This window comes from Heterodontus francisci, chromosome 13 (genome assembly GCF_036365525.1).
Source record: "Heterodontus francisci isolate sHetFra1 chromosome 13, sHetFra1.hap1, whole genome shotgun sequence".
NCBI classification, from domain to species: domain Eukaryota; kingdom Metazoa; phylum Chordata; class Chondrichthyes; order Heterodontiformes; family Heterodontidae; genus Heterodontus; species Heterodontus francisci.
The window spans coordinates 91431515-91449453 of NC_090383.1; the positions used below are offsets into that span (position 1 = coordinate 91431515).

The 17939-nt window shown below is 39.8% G+C and overlaps 1 protein-coding gene across 2 annotated transcripts in view; it reads right to left on the reverse strand.

The window, feature by feature from the left end:
• Positions 1 to 214: 214 nt before the first annotated feature.
• Positions 215 to 17939, reverse strand: part of LOC137376500 (suppressor of cytokine signaling 5-like) — a 48460-nt gene continuing 30735 nt past the window's right edge. Inside the window, exons 2-3 of one of the 2 annotated variants that reach the window (XM_068045183.1) lie at positions 7050 to 8665; positions 215 to 6890 (exon numbers count right to left, since the gene is read on the reverse strand). In XM_068045183.1, coding sequence (XP_067901284.1) covers positions 7067 to 8650 — 1584 coding nt within the window. In that variant the 5' untranslated portion in view covers positions 8651 to 8665 and the 3' untranslated portion in view covers positions 215 to 6890; positions 7050 to 7066. Of the gene's footprint in view, positions 8666 to 17939 lie in introns of both variants that reach the window. The other variant, XM_068045182.1, reaches the window with a different exon arrangement.

A 17939-nucleotide genomic window follows, 5' to 3' on the forward strand; every position in this document is an offset into this window, starting at 1 on the left:
GCTAAGCAATTATAGTTTAGTTGAATCACATGTTTTACTACCTTTGGTTAAAAAGTTTCAGCTGGCCTAAAACCCAAAATCAAAAAGTGGATTTGCAGAATTTCCCTGGATTGAAATAAGCAACTATGTCATTCTCACTTTTGAGAAGCAGCAACACTGTTTTTGATACTCTACACTGGGAAGAAAAGCACAAGTACAAATGCATTTAGTGTGTGTAGTCTTTATTCCATATTAAGACAATGAAGCCAGAGTGAACATCGAAGAAGTCTTCATGGTGTAAAGAAAGGGAAGGATGGTTGCATTATTACAGCAAAGTGTAAAGAGCTGATACTACAAATAAACTATTGTACAACACATCAGAATGAACATTAATCTACAGTTAGCAGAATCAGATTATTTTTTATATGCAATGTAAACAATATCCTAAACAAGCATTTACTTGTTAAGAGTATAACAGAATACATATTACAATAAATGCATTTATTGGCCACATAGCTAAAAACTGGATTTCTCAGAAAAACAAATGTAGCCAGGTTTTTAAAACTCAGAAGCACTAACAGTTATAAACAAAGCATTACTTACTTTACACATCTATAGCATTTAGCATACATCAACACACACTTCCCTCACAAAAAAAGTAAATTTCTAAAAATCTAAAAAGTGCACAATGTATTTGTTTGAAGGGCTGAACATATATGCAAATAATTACTTTAAGCTAAGCTGCTAAAATACTGTGACAGCACAAAGAACTTTAATGCAATATAAAGTACAATTAGAAATAATGACCAAGTATACAACCATATAATATGGGCTCCCATGCCACAAGTCACAGTGCCCACACAAAAAAAGCTGTACATTTTCTTTGAACTTTTATTTCTTTTCCTAGAATGTTTGCTAACAATTACAGATGGAGGCCAAAAACCATGAATGTACTACATAGGTTAAGCGGCAGTTGCTGTAACAAATGGACCTGGTCACCATCTTGCTCAAAACTGATTTTCAAAAATAAAACACGTTCAAAGGATGATCCAGCTTTTAATTTCTTCAACTAAATTAACTAAATACATGAATAGCTTGCTACAAGCCATTTACTTGCTGCTCGTGTGTGGTGCAATCTTTTAGACGAATTTTATAGAAAAAAAATTCAGATTCGAACCTTATCCACTGACCTTTGGCTCTTCCTCTTAAAAAAAAAAATGCTCATGCTTGCCTCTTCAGGATTTCTGCAGTCTATTCATCAGGTTGTTCAAATGAAAAATAAACCAAAGGAATAAACAATGAACTCAATATTTATAAATCGGTTTAGAAATCTTGCAGAGTGCTTCAGAATCCACTAAGCAAACTAGTCACAGCACAGAAAAAGGGATGAAAAGCTGCAAAACTCAACATTTTCTTCCCACCTATGTGCACAGCAAGAGACAGCATTCATTTTGATAGTTCATATACAGCAGACTTTAAAACCGTTCAGGGGAAATCGCAGAGACAATAAAAATGTGCCTTTTTCTTTCACAAGCATAGAAGAACCAAGGTATGAGGACCAAAAGGGGTCTCATGAAAATTCCAAAAATTGAAAGCACCAGAGTAATATTTTGCTGGGGTTTAAATTCATAACTGGGAATTCCAATTTTCACACTAGCCATCTTTATGGCCAGTGTGTGTGTCAGTTCAGCAGCAACTTTGTGCTGTAGACCCATGTTCATTTAAAACTGGGTTGAGACTGCCCTAATATTAAGTTTACAAAGACCATTAAAAGTAGGAGGTATATTTTCATTCAATTATTGGCTTGATTTAGGTTAGTGTGTTAGCTCAATATTGAATTCGTATAATCTTCCCTGCCCCCACCCAAGGCAATATTAAAATCACAGAATTGCACTAACTCAAGAACTACCATGAACATTTTAAATCATCCTTTGTAAAATTCAGAGGTACTGAGAATTTCATAATTTATTCAAATGGAAAGGCAATTTTTCATGGAACTTAATATCTACTTGTGGAGGCATTCAACTGTATTGAATTATTTTAAATTTAGAATCCATTATGTACATTCATAAACACAGATAAGCAAACAAAATAGGACACCTCTTTAAAACAGCTTGAAAATGGTGTATACGTAAAACACAATAAAGTGCAATACATAGACTTGACAATTATGTTTGGGTTTCACAAGAATTGTTTACCTTTAGAGCTATTAAACTGATACAAGATGCAGTTTTGATCAAAATCTGAACTTGAATTTATTGAAATACATTAATATAGAAACTTGGGCTGAGTCCTAGCTAGTGGGAGTTATGGAAGTGTTCAAATGCATTTTATTTTGCAACCACATACAGGACACTATTATTGCGCTATGAGAATCAACGGGTACCACATCATTTTAGAAATTTGTGCCTTGGAGAGTCAAGTGATTTCCACCCCATTATGTATATAAAAAGTTGTTCCTGGCCAAACAGCTTGGAGATCCAAAAGTACTGAAACTTAAGAGTGACACACACACAAGGGGTAGGCTAAGAGGAAGTTCAATATATGAAGGTTGATTATATAGCGACACCCCTTACTTAAATTATGATAGGTCAACAAATTCTCATTTATCCAATAAGAGCTTCAACTTCCACATAAAAACAGCTTCAAACTCTGAAAAATTGTGCAATAATGAAGATACAGAAGACATTTCAAGAGTTTTAGAAAAAAAACATTCTCAACTACCTATTGTTTCTTAAAAAGTTAGGAATTCGCATCAATTGGAAACCACAGTGCAATTTGACTGGTGTAGGCCCCAATAGACCACTACTCAAGATAGCATTGGTGGAAATGGTACAAGAACACTGCAGACGAAAAGTAAATATCTGTATTTATAATGCCTTCAAGCATTTATACAATGAATTGCTTCTTGAAGTGTGGTGACATACATAGGCAAATACGGCAACCATTCTACATTAGCACCATTTATAAACACCCAGGAAATCAATGATCAGCTAGTCTGGTTCAGATGGTACTGAATGAGGAAGACATGGTAAGGACACCACAATTTCCAATTCTTTGAATAATGCCATAGAATCTACAGGCCGCATCTTGGTTTAACTTAAGTGAAGTACAGCACCTTATGGAGATTATTGTCCAACCACAAAAGGGCAAAATTCTGTTAGTGGAATGTCCTACATCAATTTTCCTCTTTGGATGACAAATACCTTATTTGTACACAAAGGTTTAAATAACAAAAAAAGATTTTATTAAATTTCCTTTTCAACTACATTATCTCAATTGATGAAAAATGTGTAAAAAAAAACTTCCCTTCAGATTTATCTTTAAGTCAAGATTCTGAACATAATTAGACAGTTTGGGAGAAAAAGTTAATTGCTAGTTGTAAATAGGGTTGTGGACCCTGCTCTCATCACCATGCCTCCTTCAACAACCTGAGTAAAAGGGTCGTCCAGAAATTGAGAATCTGTCAAATAAGATTCCTTTTAGCTGAAAAATAGTACAGCATATAATGCTTCAAGTTTCAGGCTCATTATAAAACATCTGACAGGCATGTCACTTGAACAAATTATTGCATTCAAAAGCACCTTAAGTTGTAAATCAGGTGCAGCGAGAAGTGTTGATCAGAGGCCTATACTAATTAAAAATTACAGAGACTCTGAAGAGAACTAACTTACACAGTTGAACCAATTCTATAATTGAGTATGCATCGCCAGGGCACAACATAAAGATGGCTATTTTGCAGACAAGCTTAGATTAGTTTCATAATTTTCTGCAGGCATAGAAATGCAAATTGAAACCAGATGCAGTTGGGATATATACACAATTACAGTTATGGGAGGCTAACTGTGCTGGTGATACAAATAGTTACAGCTTAAAATGTGTACCTTCGACACATTTAGTAAGACATTAAATCAAACTACATGACCATATGCATGGCAAGAATCAGCCTTCTATACTAATGATTAGAACAGATTGGAACAAAAGTGAAACAGGAGTATTTAAAAGTTTACTGAACAGCTTAGAAGTTGAAAGAAACTAATTTGGAAGTATTTGGATGAAAGTTTGCATGCACAGCACTTGTGGACAACAGATCACAAAAATAAGTATACAACTCTTATTTAAAAAGAGGATAGTAGGGTGGGTAAGGATTTTCCAGGATATACCTGCACAGCACATAGTAGAAAAATGTGCGTTATTAAAGCAAAAGGAGATAAATATTGATAACTAAAATATGGAATAAAAACTGTTTAGTTTTAGAAACAGATTTCACATGAATACACTATCTAATTGACCTGGAAACCCCGAATCTGAAGTTTCCAGTATATATTGAATTAAGCTGGCACCTTCTAATGTCTTGAGCGGTCCTTTAAACAGTTAAAAGCTAAAATCCTGGCTGCACATTTAAGATTCTGAATCAGCACAAGGACATGAAGCAAACAATCTGGTTCACAAAATAAGTGTTTTTTCTACAATATAAAGCAACTCTGCTACATGCTGCTTTTTCCTTTGTCACAGAAGGAAGCTACACGGCATGGCAAGTTAGTTATACAAGCTGCAGTACACACAGGCCCAAATGAGCTAATCTTTGATAGGAATGGGCTTGTCATAGCCAAAATTGCAATAGCTGCCTAGCATGGCTGTTAGCACAAAGCAGGTGAGAATCACATTGCATTTTAGAGAGTGTCTATTGATCTTCTGGTCAGTGCTGCACTGATTTTATTTGTATTAGAAGAACAAGGCTAGAGTTAAGAAATATCAGTTTTTTTGGGAACCAATACATAAAGTATTTTCTTTGAAACCTTCGGAGTACTGGATATTTTAAGAAAAGTTTTAATCCAATGAGAACATGCAAGTAAAACACTCTTCAGAGTGATGTTACAGACATGAAATCATTTGAAATAAAAGTAGTGAAACTGACCCAGTTGTGACAAAGTGGGTGGAATCAAAAAACTAATATTTGGTGAGCATTGTAGTCTTCATCTTTATAGTGAAAGTTAAAACTAATTAACAATCCCTTCACTAGATGTTCACTAAAATACTTAGTTCATGTTTGAAATTTCAATTATGGTTGGTCGCGAGTCCCAAATAAGCTAATGGTCACCTTAAAAATGCAAATCAAATTCCCTCCAAAACATTAGCCACCTAAAACTTGCATTAATACATGGCATAAAGCTATGTAACTGTAATTAATACAAATAAAATTCTTGACCTTACTTCCTGGTAACCACATATTTGGAAGTGGCCCCATATTCATCAAAACATTGATACTAAGGGCCTATATTTGAGGGGAAATTCACTTGCACAAAGACAGAAAAGTTCACTATCCTGTGTTCTGTGATGTCTCAGTTAAACACTAATTGAGAGATTGTTGACATCATGAGACTTAGAATATTTTCATAGCAAAAACTACTGCCTGAATAGGGCAACAGCAACTACAGGAAAATTACTTTAAAAAAAAAGTATAATTAAAACACAGGAAGCAAAATCTGCCTACTGAAGTTCATCCCTCCTCTACCTTAACATAGCATCCAGCTGCAGTTTTACAAGTCCCTAGTGTTTGTGTGTCTATTCTCTTATGTCAAATTATTCCAACCCAAACCTTTGGGCATTGACTTTTTCTGATCAGTTTTAAATGTACTTCTCACTCATTTAAATTTATATTCTCTGGTCCTATACTCACCCTTAATTACAAAAATAAACTGTTATACTCCAACTGCACAATTGCTAGCCTGGAATCCTGCTCACACTTTTAAGAACAAACGATTTGTATGCAGTATCTGGATTTCTAAACTCAATTCAATTTACAGAATCCTCTACTGCAATCTCAGTTAAAAAGAAATTTCCTCTACACTGTTCAGACAGATTTTACATTGAGTGCCATTTTCAGAAAGTAACATCCATTGAGCTATAGTCTCGAATTGGTCACTCATTAGTGTTACTTAACTTTTCACTGGAGGATGTGGTGCAAAAACTGCAAGTAGCAACTTTGCCAAAGTGTCATGACACCTGCCACCAAGGAAAGAACAAAACAGAAGTTGCCTCATCCCCTCAAAGAAAATGCTTGCAAATGATTTCAAGATAGTAATCTCAAGCATGAGATACTGGTCATAAAAGAAAAGAAACACTTGCACTTTATAGTGCCTTTCACAACCTCAGGACATCCCAAAGTGTTTACAGCCAATGAAGTTCTTCTGAATGGTACTCACTGTCGTACTGCAAGAACTGTGGCAGTCAATTTGTGCATAGCAAGCTCCCACAAACAGCAGTGTGATTGACCAGATAATCTGTTTTTAGTGATGTTAACTGAGGGATAAATATTGGTATAGAGACTGGGATAACTCCCCCGCTATCCTTTGAAATAGTGCAACGGGATCTTTAACGTCCACCTGAGGGACATCTCACCTCAAAGATAGCACTTCTAACAGCGCAGTACTCCCTCAGTCAAGCACTCAAACTGCACTGTATAACAATATGCTACTCAACCATCATCTTGAAATCACTCCAGAGTATCTATCATTAACAAAAGTGAACATAACCTTGCAGACATCCAAACAAAAAGAAATCCTTCTAGTTTGGTTAAAAACATCCAGGTTAAATGCCAGAATAGTAATCCAACACAAAAGTGGTGTTGAATCTCCACAATGGCGATCTCATTAAAATTTGATTTCATTCCACCATGTGATTTCCAAGATTCTACAGTAAATGTGCATTCTATTTGCAGCTTCTGCATCAATTCTACAGAGCCCCATAGTTGCCCTAAATCAAATGATTCCTTTTTGACCATACTCTGAACAGACAACTACAAAAGCTAGCAAGTCCCTAAATGCCAACATAATAAACACATGCACATTCATCTATAGATGGACCTACAGCATCCACTGGAAATCAGACACCACGAAGTGCTCAAGTACCTGAAAGAGAAACCACACATTGTTAGTCAATTCAAGCTTTGAATAACTCAAAACACATTCTTTCTGAATAAATTTGCAACTATAATATCCCATGTATTTGGAGAGTAAGCAATTTTCAGCAATATAAAAAAGCCAAGAACTGTTGGGTGCAATCCTCACTTGATCTTTGATGGCTCTCATTCTAACCATCGCACCCTTACTTTCTGTTTGTAGTGGTACTCTTTCAGATACTCTTGTAGAGGCGGGGGAAGTGGAAGTGCATCTATTCCATCATATGTTGTACAGCTGCAGATGGCTGCACGGCAGATATACTGCAGACTGAAAGGAAGAGTCCTGGTCAGTGGAACAGTAAGCAAAGGTTCAAAAAACATGCATGAGCTAGGATCCTTATAATGTTCCAGAAGGCCGGTTACTGTGGAGGAGTGAAAAACACAGGGGTCATGGGCATCAAAACTAAAATTATGATTCCACTGCTCAATCCTGGCATGCAAGGAGCGGTTATATCGGCGGAAGCTCACAGAGAAGAGGTAGTCCTCTTGTGCCGAGTCCCTGAGTAAAAATGTGCCTTCAGGCTTGCCATCAAGGAGAGCCTCAGCTTCGTAACGGTCCATCACTCCCCAGTAACAAGAGTTACTTGTAATCTGAAGCAAGTCTGGCACCAGGCAATGAATGTAATCAATTTGCGTGTGTACTTTCCAGGGCCCAGTTCTGGCAGAGTGACTAAGGTTTTCTCCTGGCACCTGCCGTGGTTTCTGTTTGCGTGCCTGGAGACAGAGTGTCGTTGTGTCCTCTTCAGAGTCCCACTCTCCATTTGTCATTGCGCGATTGTCACCAGAAAGCTCACTCATCCCAGGTGCTAACTTTGGTCCCAGCTTGTATGTTTGATTCATTTGTGCAGTGGATTCAAAAGTGTGTATAAGGGCATTGGGAGGAGGGTCAACCCCTTCTTCGATGCTGAGCCTTCTTCTTTCTCGAAGCCTATCTTCTTCATCTTCAGCAGAAGCAAATGTCGGATCAAACGTCTCAAGCCAGCAGGGTGATTGCGAGCTCACAGGAGCAGTATGTTGCTTAATAAGATGCCATTTCTGGGCTAGGTCTGACCCAGCTGGGAAAGGACATTTTTCAAGCATCAGTTCAGAGAGCAATATTTTTCTCCTGTTTGAGAATAAGCTCTTAGACTGTTTATTACGTGTTCGTAGTGGAAAACATAATCCTACAGTTTCTTGGAAACGTTGGCGTATTGATTGTCGTGTCATAGTCCGATTAGACAAATTATCCATATCATGCATGGAACTTACACCATATCGTCTTTCCCGTCTCTGTAACCCATACCTTGTCCTACTAAAGCGTTTATCTGTATCAAATGACATTTGCATTTTTGTAGAACAAGAATGTTTCTTCTTCCCACCCCATGGAGCATGGCGGGAGTAAGAGTCTCTTCGAACAAGATGAGACTCTGGTGCAGCAACCAAATTTTCATTCTCTTTATCTAAATCAGCTTCAACCACCTCTGGGATGTCAGAAACACAGTTTCTAGTTCTTCTATTTGTGTTTAGACATGTGCCTGTAACCAATGGTATAGTTCCATGTCTATTTAGTGGACTCAAACCTTGCTGAGGCAGATCACCAACACTTGAGATTTTACCAACCGAACACTTCGAACAGTTTAAGTCATTTTCATTTCGGCCTCCAACTTCATTAACAAAAAGGTTCTGACATCTGTATTTTAAATTGCTCCACATCTTTCCAACTTTATCCATAGGTTAAACACGTACCTAAGGATACAAGAAAAAAGACAAGCTTAGCATTAGCAGTTCAGAAATAAGACAATATCCAATCCTGCACCATAATCTAAATAAACCAGAAATTAACACAGCCTGTTTCGATTGCATATCAAAATAAAATGCAATTTTACCAATTAAATTGAATTCTTGGTTTTATGCTTTTCATGCTTTAATCATTTGCATATTTGAATTCTAACTCTCAATCTTTTCACTAACAAAAGCACATGGATAGATTTAGTCAAGACAAACAATGCCAAGCCCCAGTAAATTCTCTGAACACTTCTACATTGGCTGTAAAACTAAAATTAAGCCATCAATAAACAAAATTTGCTTTATTTGATACTACATCAAATCATAACATCTCAAATTGCTCCAGATGCAATGATTTACTTTTAAAATGCAGACACTTATGTCGGCAAACATAGCCACCAGCAAGATTCCACAAACTGAAAATGGGAGGAATGGTCAGTTCATCTGTTTCTAGTTATATTGATTGAAAAAAAAAAGGGACATTGGCCAAGACTACAGGAGAATTCCCTGCCCCTCTTCAAATAGCACAATGAGGAGTTTTACATTCGTCTGAATTACCCAAACAAGCAGATAGGGACTGGATGTACTGAAGCACTCTCACATTTTACTTGCAGTTTGTAAAACCAACTCACTAGCAACATGACTGGCCTGTACAAGCAGTTTATATTACTATACAGCTTTCATGTGGTCAGTTTGAATACCTCCATAAACCAACAGATGTCTCATACTAAATTACAACTCCAAATCATTACCAAACTCTCACTAAAATTGATATTCTAAGAAGTGTATGAAACCAGACAGCCTACAACTTAACTTTTGGACAAAACATTTAAAAAGTCTCTTGTAACTTCAGCCACGATATACATTCTTTTTCCAAAAAGCCTTCCTACAGTTAAACTCGGCCTCCTTTTGAAACATGCAAGATAGTTCCAATTATTCAGCTGAGACCTCCTGGTTATTGACGTAAATTGATCTGATTTACTATTAAATCAAATGGTATGCTGATCCTTAACAGAAATAGATATCTTATGCTCGAAGACAAGTTCCAACATATAAGTTAGAGCTAACATGGAAATTTAACAAAGTGACTAGATATCTTCCCCAGCAACAAAGGAAGTCCTTACTTTTTTTTTTATTTGCTCATTCGGGGGAATGTGGACGTTGCTGACTAGGTCAGCATTTATTGCTCATCCCCAATTACCCTAGAGGTGGTGGTGGTGAGCTGCCTTCTTGAACCGCTACTCTCCTTGGGGTAGGTACACCCACAGTGATGTTAGGAAGGGAGTTCCAGGATTTTGAGCCAGCAACAGTGAAGGAATGGCAATATAGTTCCAAGTCAGGATGGTGTGTGGCTTGGAGGGGAACTTGCAGGTGGTGGTGTTCCCATGCATCTGCTGTCCATGTCCTTCTAGGAGGTAGAGGTTGCAGGTTTGGAAGGTGCTGTCGAAGGAGCCTTGGCGAGTTGCTGCAGTGCATCTAGGATATGGTACACACTACTGTCACTGTGAGTCAGTGGTGAAGGGAGTGAATGTTGAAGGTGGTGGATGGGGTGCCAAGAGGGCTGCTTTTTCTTGGATGGTGTTGAGCTTCTTTGAGCTGTACCAATCCAGGCAAGTGGAAAGTATTCCATCATACTTCTGACTTGTGCCTTGTAGATGGTGGACAGGCATTGAGGAGACGGGAGGAGAGTTACTCACCGCAGAATTCCCAGCCTCTGACCTGCTCTTGTAGCCAAAGCATTTATGTGGCTGGTTCAGTTCTGTTTCTGGTCAATGGTGACCCCCAGGATATTGATAGTGGGGGATTCAGGGATTGCAATGCCATTGAACATCAAAGGGAGATGGTTAGAGTCTGCTGTTTGAGATGATGATTGCCTGGCACTTAGGTGGCATGAATATTACTTGCCACATATCAGCCCAAGCCTGGGTGTTGTCTAGGTCTTGCTGCATACAGACATGGGCTGCTTCAGTATCCGAGGAGTCACGAATGTGGAATGTTCAGCACTAATCAGTGAACATCCCCACTTCTGACTTTATGATAGAGGGAAGGTCATTGATGAAGCAGCTGAAGATGGTTTGGCCTAGGACACTACCCTGAGGAACTCCTGCAGTGATGTCCTGGGACTGAGTTGATTGACCTTCAACAACCATAACCAGCTTCCTTTGTGCTAGGGATGACTCCAAGCTGCAGAGTGTTTCCCCCGATTCCCATGGACTCTAGTTTTGCTAGGGCTGCTCGATACCATACTCTGTCAACTGCTGCTTTGATGTCAAGTCTCTCACTTCGAATTCAGCTCTTTTGTCCATGTTTGGACAAAGGCTGTAATGAGATCAGGAGCTGAGTGGCCTTGGTGGAACCCAAAAGCAGCATCAGTGGAGGAGGTTATTGCTGAGTAAGTGCCGTTTGACAGCACTATTAACGACCCCTTCCATCACTCTGCTGATGACTGGGAGTAGACGGATAGGGCGGTAATTGGCCAAGTTGGATTTGTCCTGCTTTTTATGCACAGGACATACCTGGGCAATTTTCCACATTGTTGGGTAGATGCCAGTGTTGTAGCTGTACTGCAACAGCTTGGCTAGGGGCACAAGTAATTCTAGAGCACAAATCTTCAGTACTATTGCTGGAATGTTGTCAGGGCCCATAGCCTTTGCAGTTTCCAGTGCCTTCAGCCGTTTGATATCATGGAGTGAATCGGATTGGCTGAAGACTGGCATCTATGATGCTGGGGAACCCAGGAGGAGCCAGAGATGGACCATCTACTTGGCCCTTCTGTCTGAAGATGGATGCAAATGCTTTAACGGTGTCTTTTGCACTGATGTTGAAGATGGAGATATTTGTGGAGCCTCCTCCTGCCGTCAGTTGTTAAATTGTTCACCACCGTTCACGACTGGATGTGGCAGGGCTGCAGAGCTTAGATCTGATCTGTTGGTTGTGGGATCGCTTAGCCCTGTCTATTGCATGAGGTTTGGCATACAAGTAGTCCTATGTTATAGCTTCACCAGGCTGACCACTCATGTTTAGGGATGTCAAGTGCTGCTCCTAGCAGGCCCTCCTGCATTCTTCATAAGACCCCAGATGTTAGTGAGGATGACTTTGCAGGGTTGACAGGGCTGGGCTTGCCGTTGTAGTTTCTGGTGCCTAGGTCGATGCCAGGTGGCTTGCTTAGGCTATTTCACAGGGCAGTTAAGAGGGATGCCCAGTTTTTTTTTGTTGAGTTGCTAGATCTGTTCAAAATCTATCCCATTTAGCACAGTGGTAGTGTCACCTGTGGACCTGGACTTGCATGTAGGCCAGACCAGGTAAGGAGGGCAGGTTTCCTTCCATTAGGGAACCAGATGGGGTTTTACAACAAATCGACAAAGGTTTAATGGTCACACGAGATAAACCTTTTAATTCCAGATTTATTAATTGAATTCAAATTCCACCATCTGCTGTGGCGAGATTCAAATCCATGTCCCCAACACATTAGCCTGGGGCTCTGGGTTACTAGTCTAGTGACATTATCACTACGCCACCACCTCCCCTTTTACTGTATTATAAAATCTGCTATCGAGTGTACTTCATGTGTACAAAAAGAAAATGCATAGTTGCTTCTCAGAAGCATATAATGCATAGACTGTAATACCATCTCATTTCCAATGACTTATCAAAAGTAATTTAAGTAGCTTGTTTACAATGCTCCCAAACACAGCCATGTAGAAATACATGCCTTCAATAGTCATCCATTCACAATATATCTGCAATACTGGAACTAACATTTAAAGAATGGGCAATCAATGCTAAACGGTTTGCTTGAATGTGCAGCATCTTTTTCAAACATACATTTTGTGACCTTCATTTTTGGTACCTCAAATTACAGACAAGTCAATCACAAGCTTAAAACAGGATGCACAATATTTTCTTTTATATAGGAACACCCAGTGCCTTGTATGTTGCAGTCATCATACATCAACCAAGTTTGAAATGATGTACAATGCATGATAGCTGAACTGGAATTCCAAAAGCAGTATAGAAGGGCAAATAAATACAGATGAATGCTGCAGTAGAGAGAGAGATCTCAGGGTCCTTGTACATGAAACAGAAAGTTAGCATATAGGTACAGCAAGGAGTTGGAAAGGCAAATAGTGTTGGCCTTGATTGCAAGGGGGATGGAGTATAAAAGTAGGGGAGTCTTACTACAATTGTACAAAGTGTTGATGAGACCACACCTAGAGTACTGCTTACAGTTTTGGTCTCCTTATTTAAAGGAGATATATAATTGGATTGGAGGCAGTTCAGAGAAGGTTCACTTTATTCCTGGGATGAAGGGGTTGTCTCATGAGAAACTTTTTTTCCCCCCTTGTGGGATGTTTTACTGGTGTTGCGTTGATGAGCATTTTTAATCCGTCTTACCATCCCAGTAACGTAGATGGATTACAGGTTCTTGAGAGTGTTAAACTATTGTCTCTCTTGTTATGACTTGGTGAGAAAGTAGTCTAAGGTTCCCTTTCAGCCTTCACCTAGTCTTACCGTAACAGGGATTAATTTTAAACACACCGTTGTTTTTAGCTCCCCCTTGGCGAATCCTTGTTCACCGCCTTCCAATTGTAAGGCGGAGAAACCAGCACAACAGGCTTTCTTAGGTTTAAAGATGAAAAGTTGAAATAAAACTCCAATTTGGTTGGCACCCACACTGGCATGCATATGCGATACACATGCAAATAGAGACAGAAAAACGAAGACAGGTAAAGTGGAAAAGTTTGAGGCAATATCTGAACAGTTTTTATGATTCTTCGAGCTCACTGTAGAGTCCTTGATTCTAGGTAGATATTGCCTTTCGTTAGAGCCCAGTATTCTTCTTAAACCTCATTCACTGGAGGAGACTTTTCTCTCTTGGGGTTCATACATCTTCAATGGATTCAGAGGCTTGAGAGAAAGAGATGGAAGCAGACAGCAGCGATCTTCTCAGTCCAGAAACAAACAGACTGAGTTCAAACTCTGGCCAGTTCAAAAGAAAACCCTGAAACAGCCAGTTAGTCATGTGCTCAGCTGGTCTAACCACTCCTGGCCCTTGTGGATTGCATCCTCCTTAGAGGCCCTGGAATGCACTTCCTCACCTTCGATGTCTGTTAGCATGTAAATTTTTTTTCCCCAGCCACAGCTGATCTGTTTAACAAGTCATTTCCTCACTCCAACAAGAGTTAAAAATCAATGTTCATGACAAAATTGATGTGCCTCATTCTTGGCAGGTGGGGGCCTAGCATGACACTCTCCTCATTCTTCCTACTTCTCCCATTCCAAGTTCCAGGCTGTAGGCTCCAGCTCAGCCCCCAGCTGAATGAGCAAGTGCAGAATAGTGGCTGACTTGGCTTGCAATTAATTACTCTGCTGATCAATGTTTAACAATAGTGGACAATCCTACCCAGAATGCTATGTGCTGTAGAAAACCATGTATCTACACCAGCAGGGACAATGCACCCTCACATTTCACAAATCTAGAACTAGGGGGTCACTCATTGAAGACAGATGAGGAAAAATGTTTTCTGAGGATCTTGAGTCTTTGGACTCTCTTCCTCAAAAGACAGTGGAAGCTGGGTCTTTAAATATTTTTAAGACAGAGGTAGATAAATTCTTGATAAGCAAGGGGGTGAAAGGTTATCGGGGTAGGCAGGAATGTGGAGTCAAGGTTACAATCCAATCGGCTATAATCTTATCAAATGGTGGACTAGGCTTGAGGGGCCTACTCCTGCTCCTAACATGTATGTACGATATTTAATTTCATTTCCTATTTATCTGCCCAGACTGTTTATGTCTTCCTGTATTTTGGTGCAGGACTCCATATTCTTAGTTACACCAATCGTTGTCATCTGCAAATTGCAACAACATTCTTCCAATTAGCAAATTTAGAACAGTGGTCCCTGTTGGATAGAGCCTGGTAGGAGACACTCTGGTCTCTTCCCCATGGTGATCACACAATGACCCAGCACGTGGCTACTTCACACCTTTTGTTTCAGAAGACGACATTCAATTCCAGAATGTTTTAGGATGGGGTACAATTGACACCTCTTAGCTTTGAATATTTGTCCTTTTTTCTTGTCACAGTTTGAATACACAAAGGCCAAGCCTTTTTCTTTGGTGGCCATTTTGGAGTATTGTTCACTTTTTAAAAGAAAGGTCCCTTTTTTTTTTAAAAAAAAAAAAAGACTTTTTATAACTCCTCAGATTTTGTTCACGATTGTTACATCATCGCACTTCTTGTGTGCATGACACATTGCTCACAGAACGAAGTCTAGAAACACAGACCAATTAAGAGTCGCTTTGTAGCAGTGTGGCTGTTGGATGAGGAAGTCCTTGTCAGGCCTCCTGTGTAGCTCTTTTTTGTTGCATCAGTTTGAGCTGGAATGCAGATGAAGGAGAAGCTGCTGGGTTTAACTCCAAGTACTTTTGAGCCCATAGGGCCCAACAATTTCCAATATGGGACTGTCAAGGGAGATTAGGTTGCTACACAGACATATCCGTTCAACATAAAAGTATTGTTTTAGTAACAAATATTTCTGTCTAGGCTTTTAATCCATTTTACATAGATTTTTCTTTACTTCATCCTTGGAATATGGGTGTCACTCAAGGCCAGCATATACTGTCAATCCCCAGTTTCCCCTCGAGATGATGCTTCTTCTTGAACTGCTGTAGTCTGTGTGGTGAAGGTACTTCCACAATGGTGTTAGGTAATAAGTTACAGGATTTTCACCCATTGATAACAAAGGAACAGCGATATATGTCCAATTCAACATCAATTTGTATTTATAGTGTCTTTAACAAAGAAACGTTCCAAGCTGTTTCACAGGAGTGTTTTAAAGTAATATTTGACACCGAGCCACATAAGGAAATATTAGAGTCTCAGTACAAACCTCTTGTGTATTTGTGGAGACACAAACAATGCTGCACATTATTGAGGAATGTCCCCTCTACAGACTAAGTGGCGGACTAATCACCTTAAATTCAGCAAATGAGGCTATCGCTTGGCTCAGCAATTTGCACTCGCTAAATAAATAGGGCAAATGACCAAAAGCTTGGTCAAAGAAAGGTAGGCTTTAAAGAATGTCTTAAAGGAGGAAAGCAAGTCAGAGAAGTGGAGACATTTAGTCAGAAAATTCTAGAGCTTATGGCCTTGGCAGCTGAAGACACTGCCACGAATGGTGGAGCAATTAAAAACAGGGACGTTCAACAGGCCAAAATTAGATGAGCCCAGATATCCGGAAGGTTGTACGGCTGGAAGAGATTGTAGAGAAAGTGAGGGGCAAGGCCATGGAGGGATTTGAAAACATGGATGAGCATTTTAAAATTGAGGTGCCGCTTAACTGGGAGCAAATGCAGGTCAGTGAGGAGTGAATGTAGGTCAGTGAGCACAGTGAACGAGACTTGGTGTGAGCAAGGACACAGGCAGAACTTTGGATAACCAAGTTTATGGGGAGTTGAATCTGGGAGGCGGGTCAGGAGTGCGTTAGAATATTCAATTTTCAAGGTAAAAACATCTCCATATTTAAGGAAGGACATACTTGCATTGGAGGCAGTAGAGTGAGGTTCATTAGATCAGTTCCTGGGATAAAGAGGTTGCCCTATGATGAGAGGCTTAGTAAATTAGCTCTATACTCTCTGGAGTTTAGAAGCCTGAGAGGTGATCTAATTGAAACATGCAAGAATCTGAAGGGGCTTGGCAGAGTAGACACAGAGGTCATTTCTCCTGGCTGGGGAATCTAGAACAAGGGGTCACAGCCTCAGGATAAGGCACTGATTATTTAGGACTAAAATTAGATACTTCTTCACTCAAAAGGGTTGTAAATCTTTGAAATTCTTTATCCCAGAGGGTTGTGGATGCACCATTAAACATATTTAAGGCTGAGAGAGATATTTTTCTCAGGAAATCAGGATATAGGGAGCGGGCGGTAAAGTGGAGTTGAGGCTGAGGATTAGCCATGATCATTGAATGATGGAATAGGCCCGAGGGGCTTAATGGTCTACTCCTGCTTCTACCTAAATTCTAGTGAACAGTTGAGCAGATTGTGCCTATATTCATTGGAGTTTAGAAGAATGAGAGGTGATATTATTGAAGCATACAAGATTCTGAAGGGCTTGACAGGGTAGATACGGAGAGGATGTTTCCACTTGTGGGGAAGTCTAGAACTAGGGGGCATAGTTTCAGAGTAAGGAGAGGTCACCTATTTAAAGACAGAGATGAGAAGAAATTTATTCTACGGGTCACGAATCTTTAGAATTCTCTATTCCAGAGAGCTGTGGAGGCTAAGTCACGGAACATATTCAAGGCAGAGATAGATTCTTGAACTGTAAAGGAATTGAGGGTTATGGGGATCAGGTAGGAAAGTGGAATTGAGGCCAAGATCAGATGAGCCATGATCTTGCTGGTGGAGAAGGTTCGAGGGGATGTATGGCCCACTCCTGCTCTCATTTCTTAGGCTCTTATGCAGGAGGCGGGATAAGGAAAGAAACCCCCCAACTTCAGAGAACAGGAGAACAATACACATGTGGGGAAGTCAAGTCCAAAGGCTTCAAAATGACAGGGCAAAGCTTGGGCAGGAAATTAAGATATAGCCAGTTTCTAACAAGAAAAAAAGAAAATGAAAAAAGCATTAAGATTGCTATTTGGGATAGCATTACATTTGTGTTATACATTACGGGAAGAATTAAAGTTTAAAACAAAAGTGGAATTACTAACCTGTTCATCTGCTTTCTGCAAAATGAACCAAAATTTTACCATGACATGATCCTAGAGTGTTCATCAATTCCACCTACTGGAAGACTTAGGAAGTACATACAGGGATACATGCAGGGATTATGACATCCAGTTCCTGTTATAAGGAGAAGGTATTGTCAGACACCCAAGTTACATTACTGTTCAACTAGCTAATTGCAAGTGCGGATGTCTAACAAAGTGCATAAGATTGGAGCCTGCGTACCAAGGGAGCCGCAATGCAAGGGCAGACGAGTGCAAGTGAGGTTATTTTTTTTTGGGGGGGGGGGGGGGGGGGGGAAAAGGGGGCAGGGAAGAGCACAAGATGGGCAGAAGGAAAAGCTAAGAAGGGAGGGGGTACAAAATTAATGAGGGGGCAGAAGGCAGAGAAAGAATATCTATGGCACACTCAATTTTTAAACACGCTCTGCTCATGTTCCAGTTGTCACTGAATCATAGAATGGTTACAGCGCAGGAGGCTATTCAGCCCATCGTGTCCATGCCGGC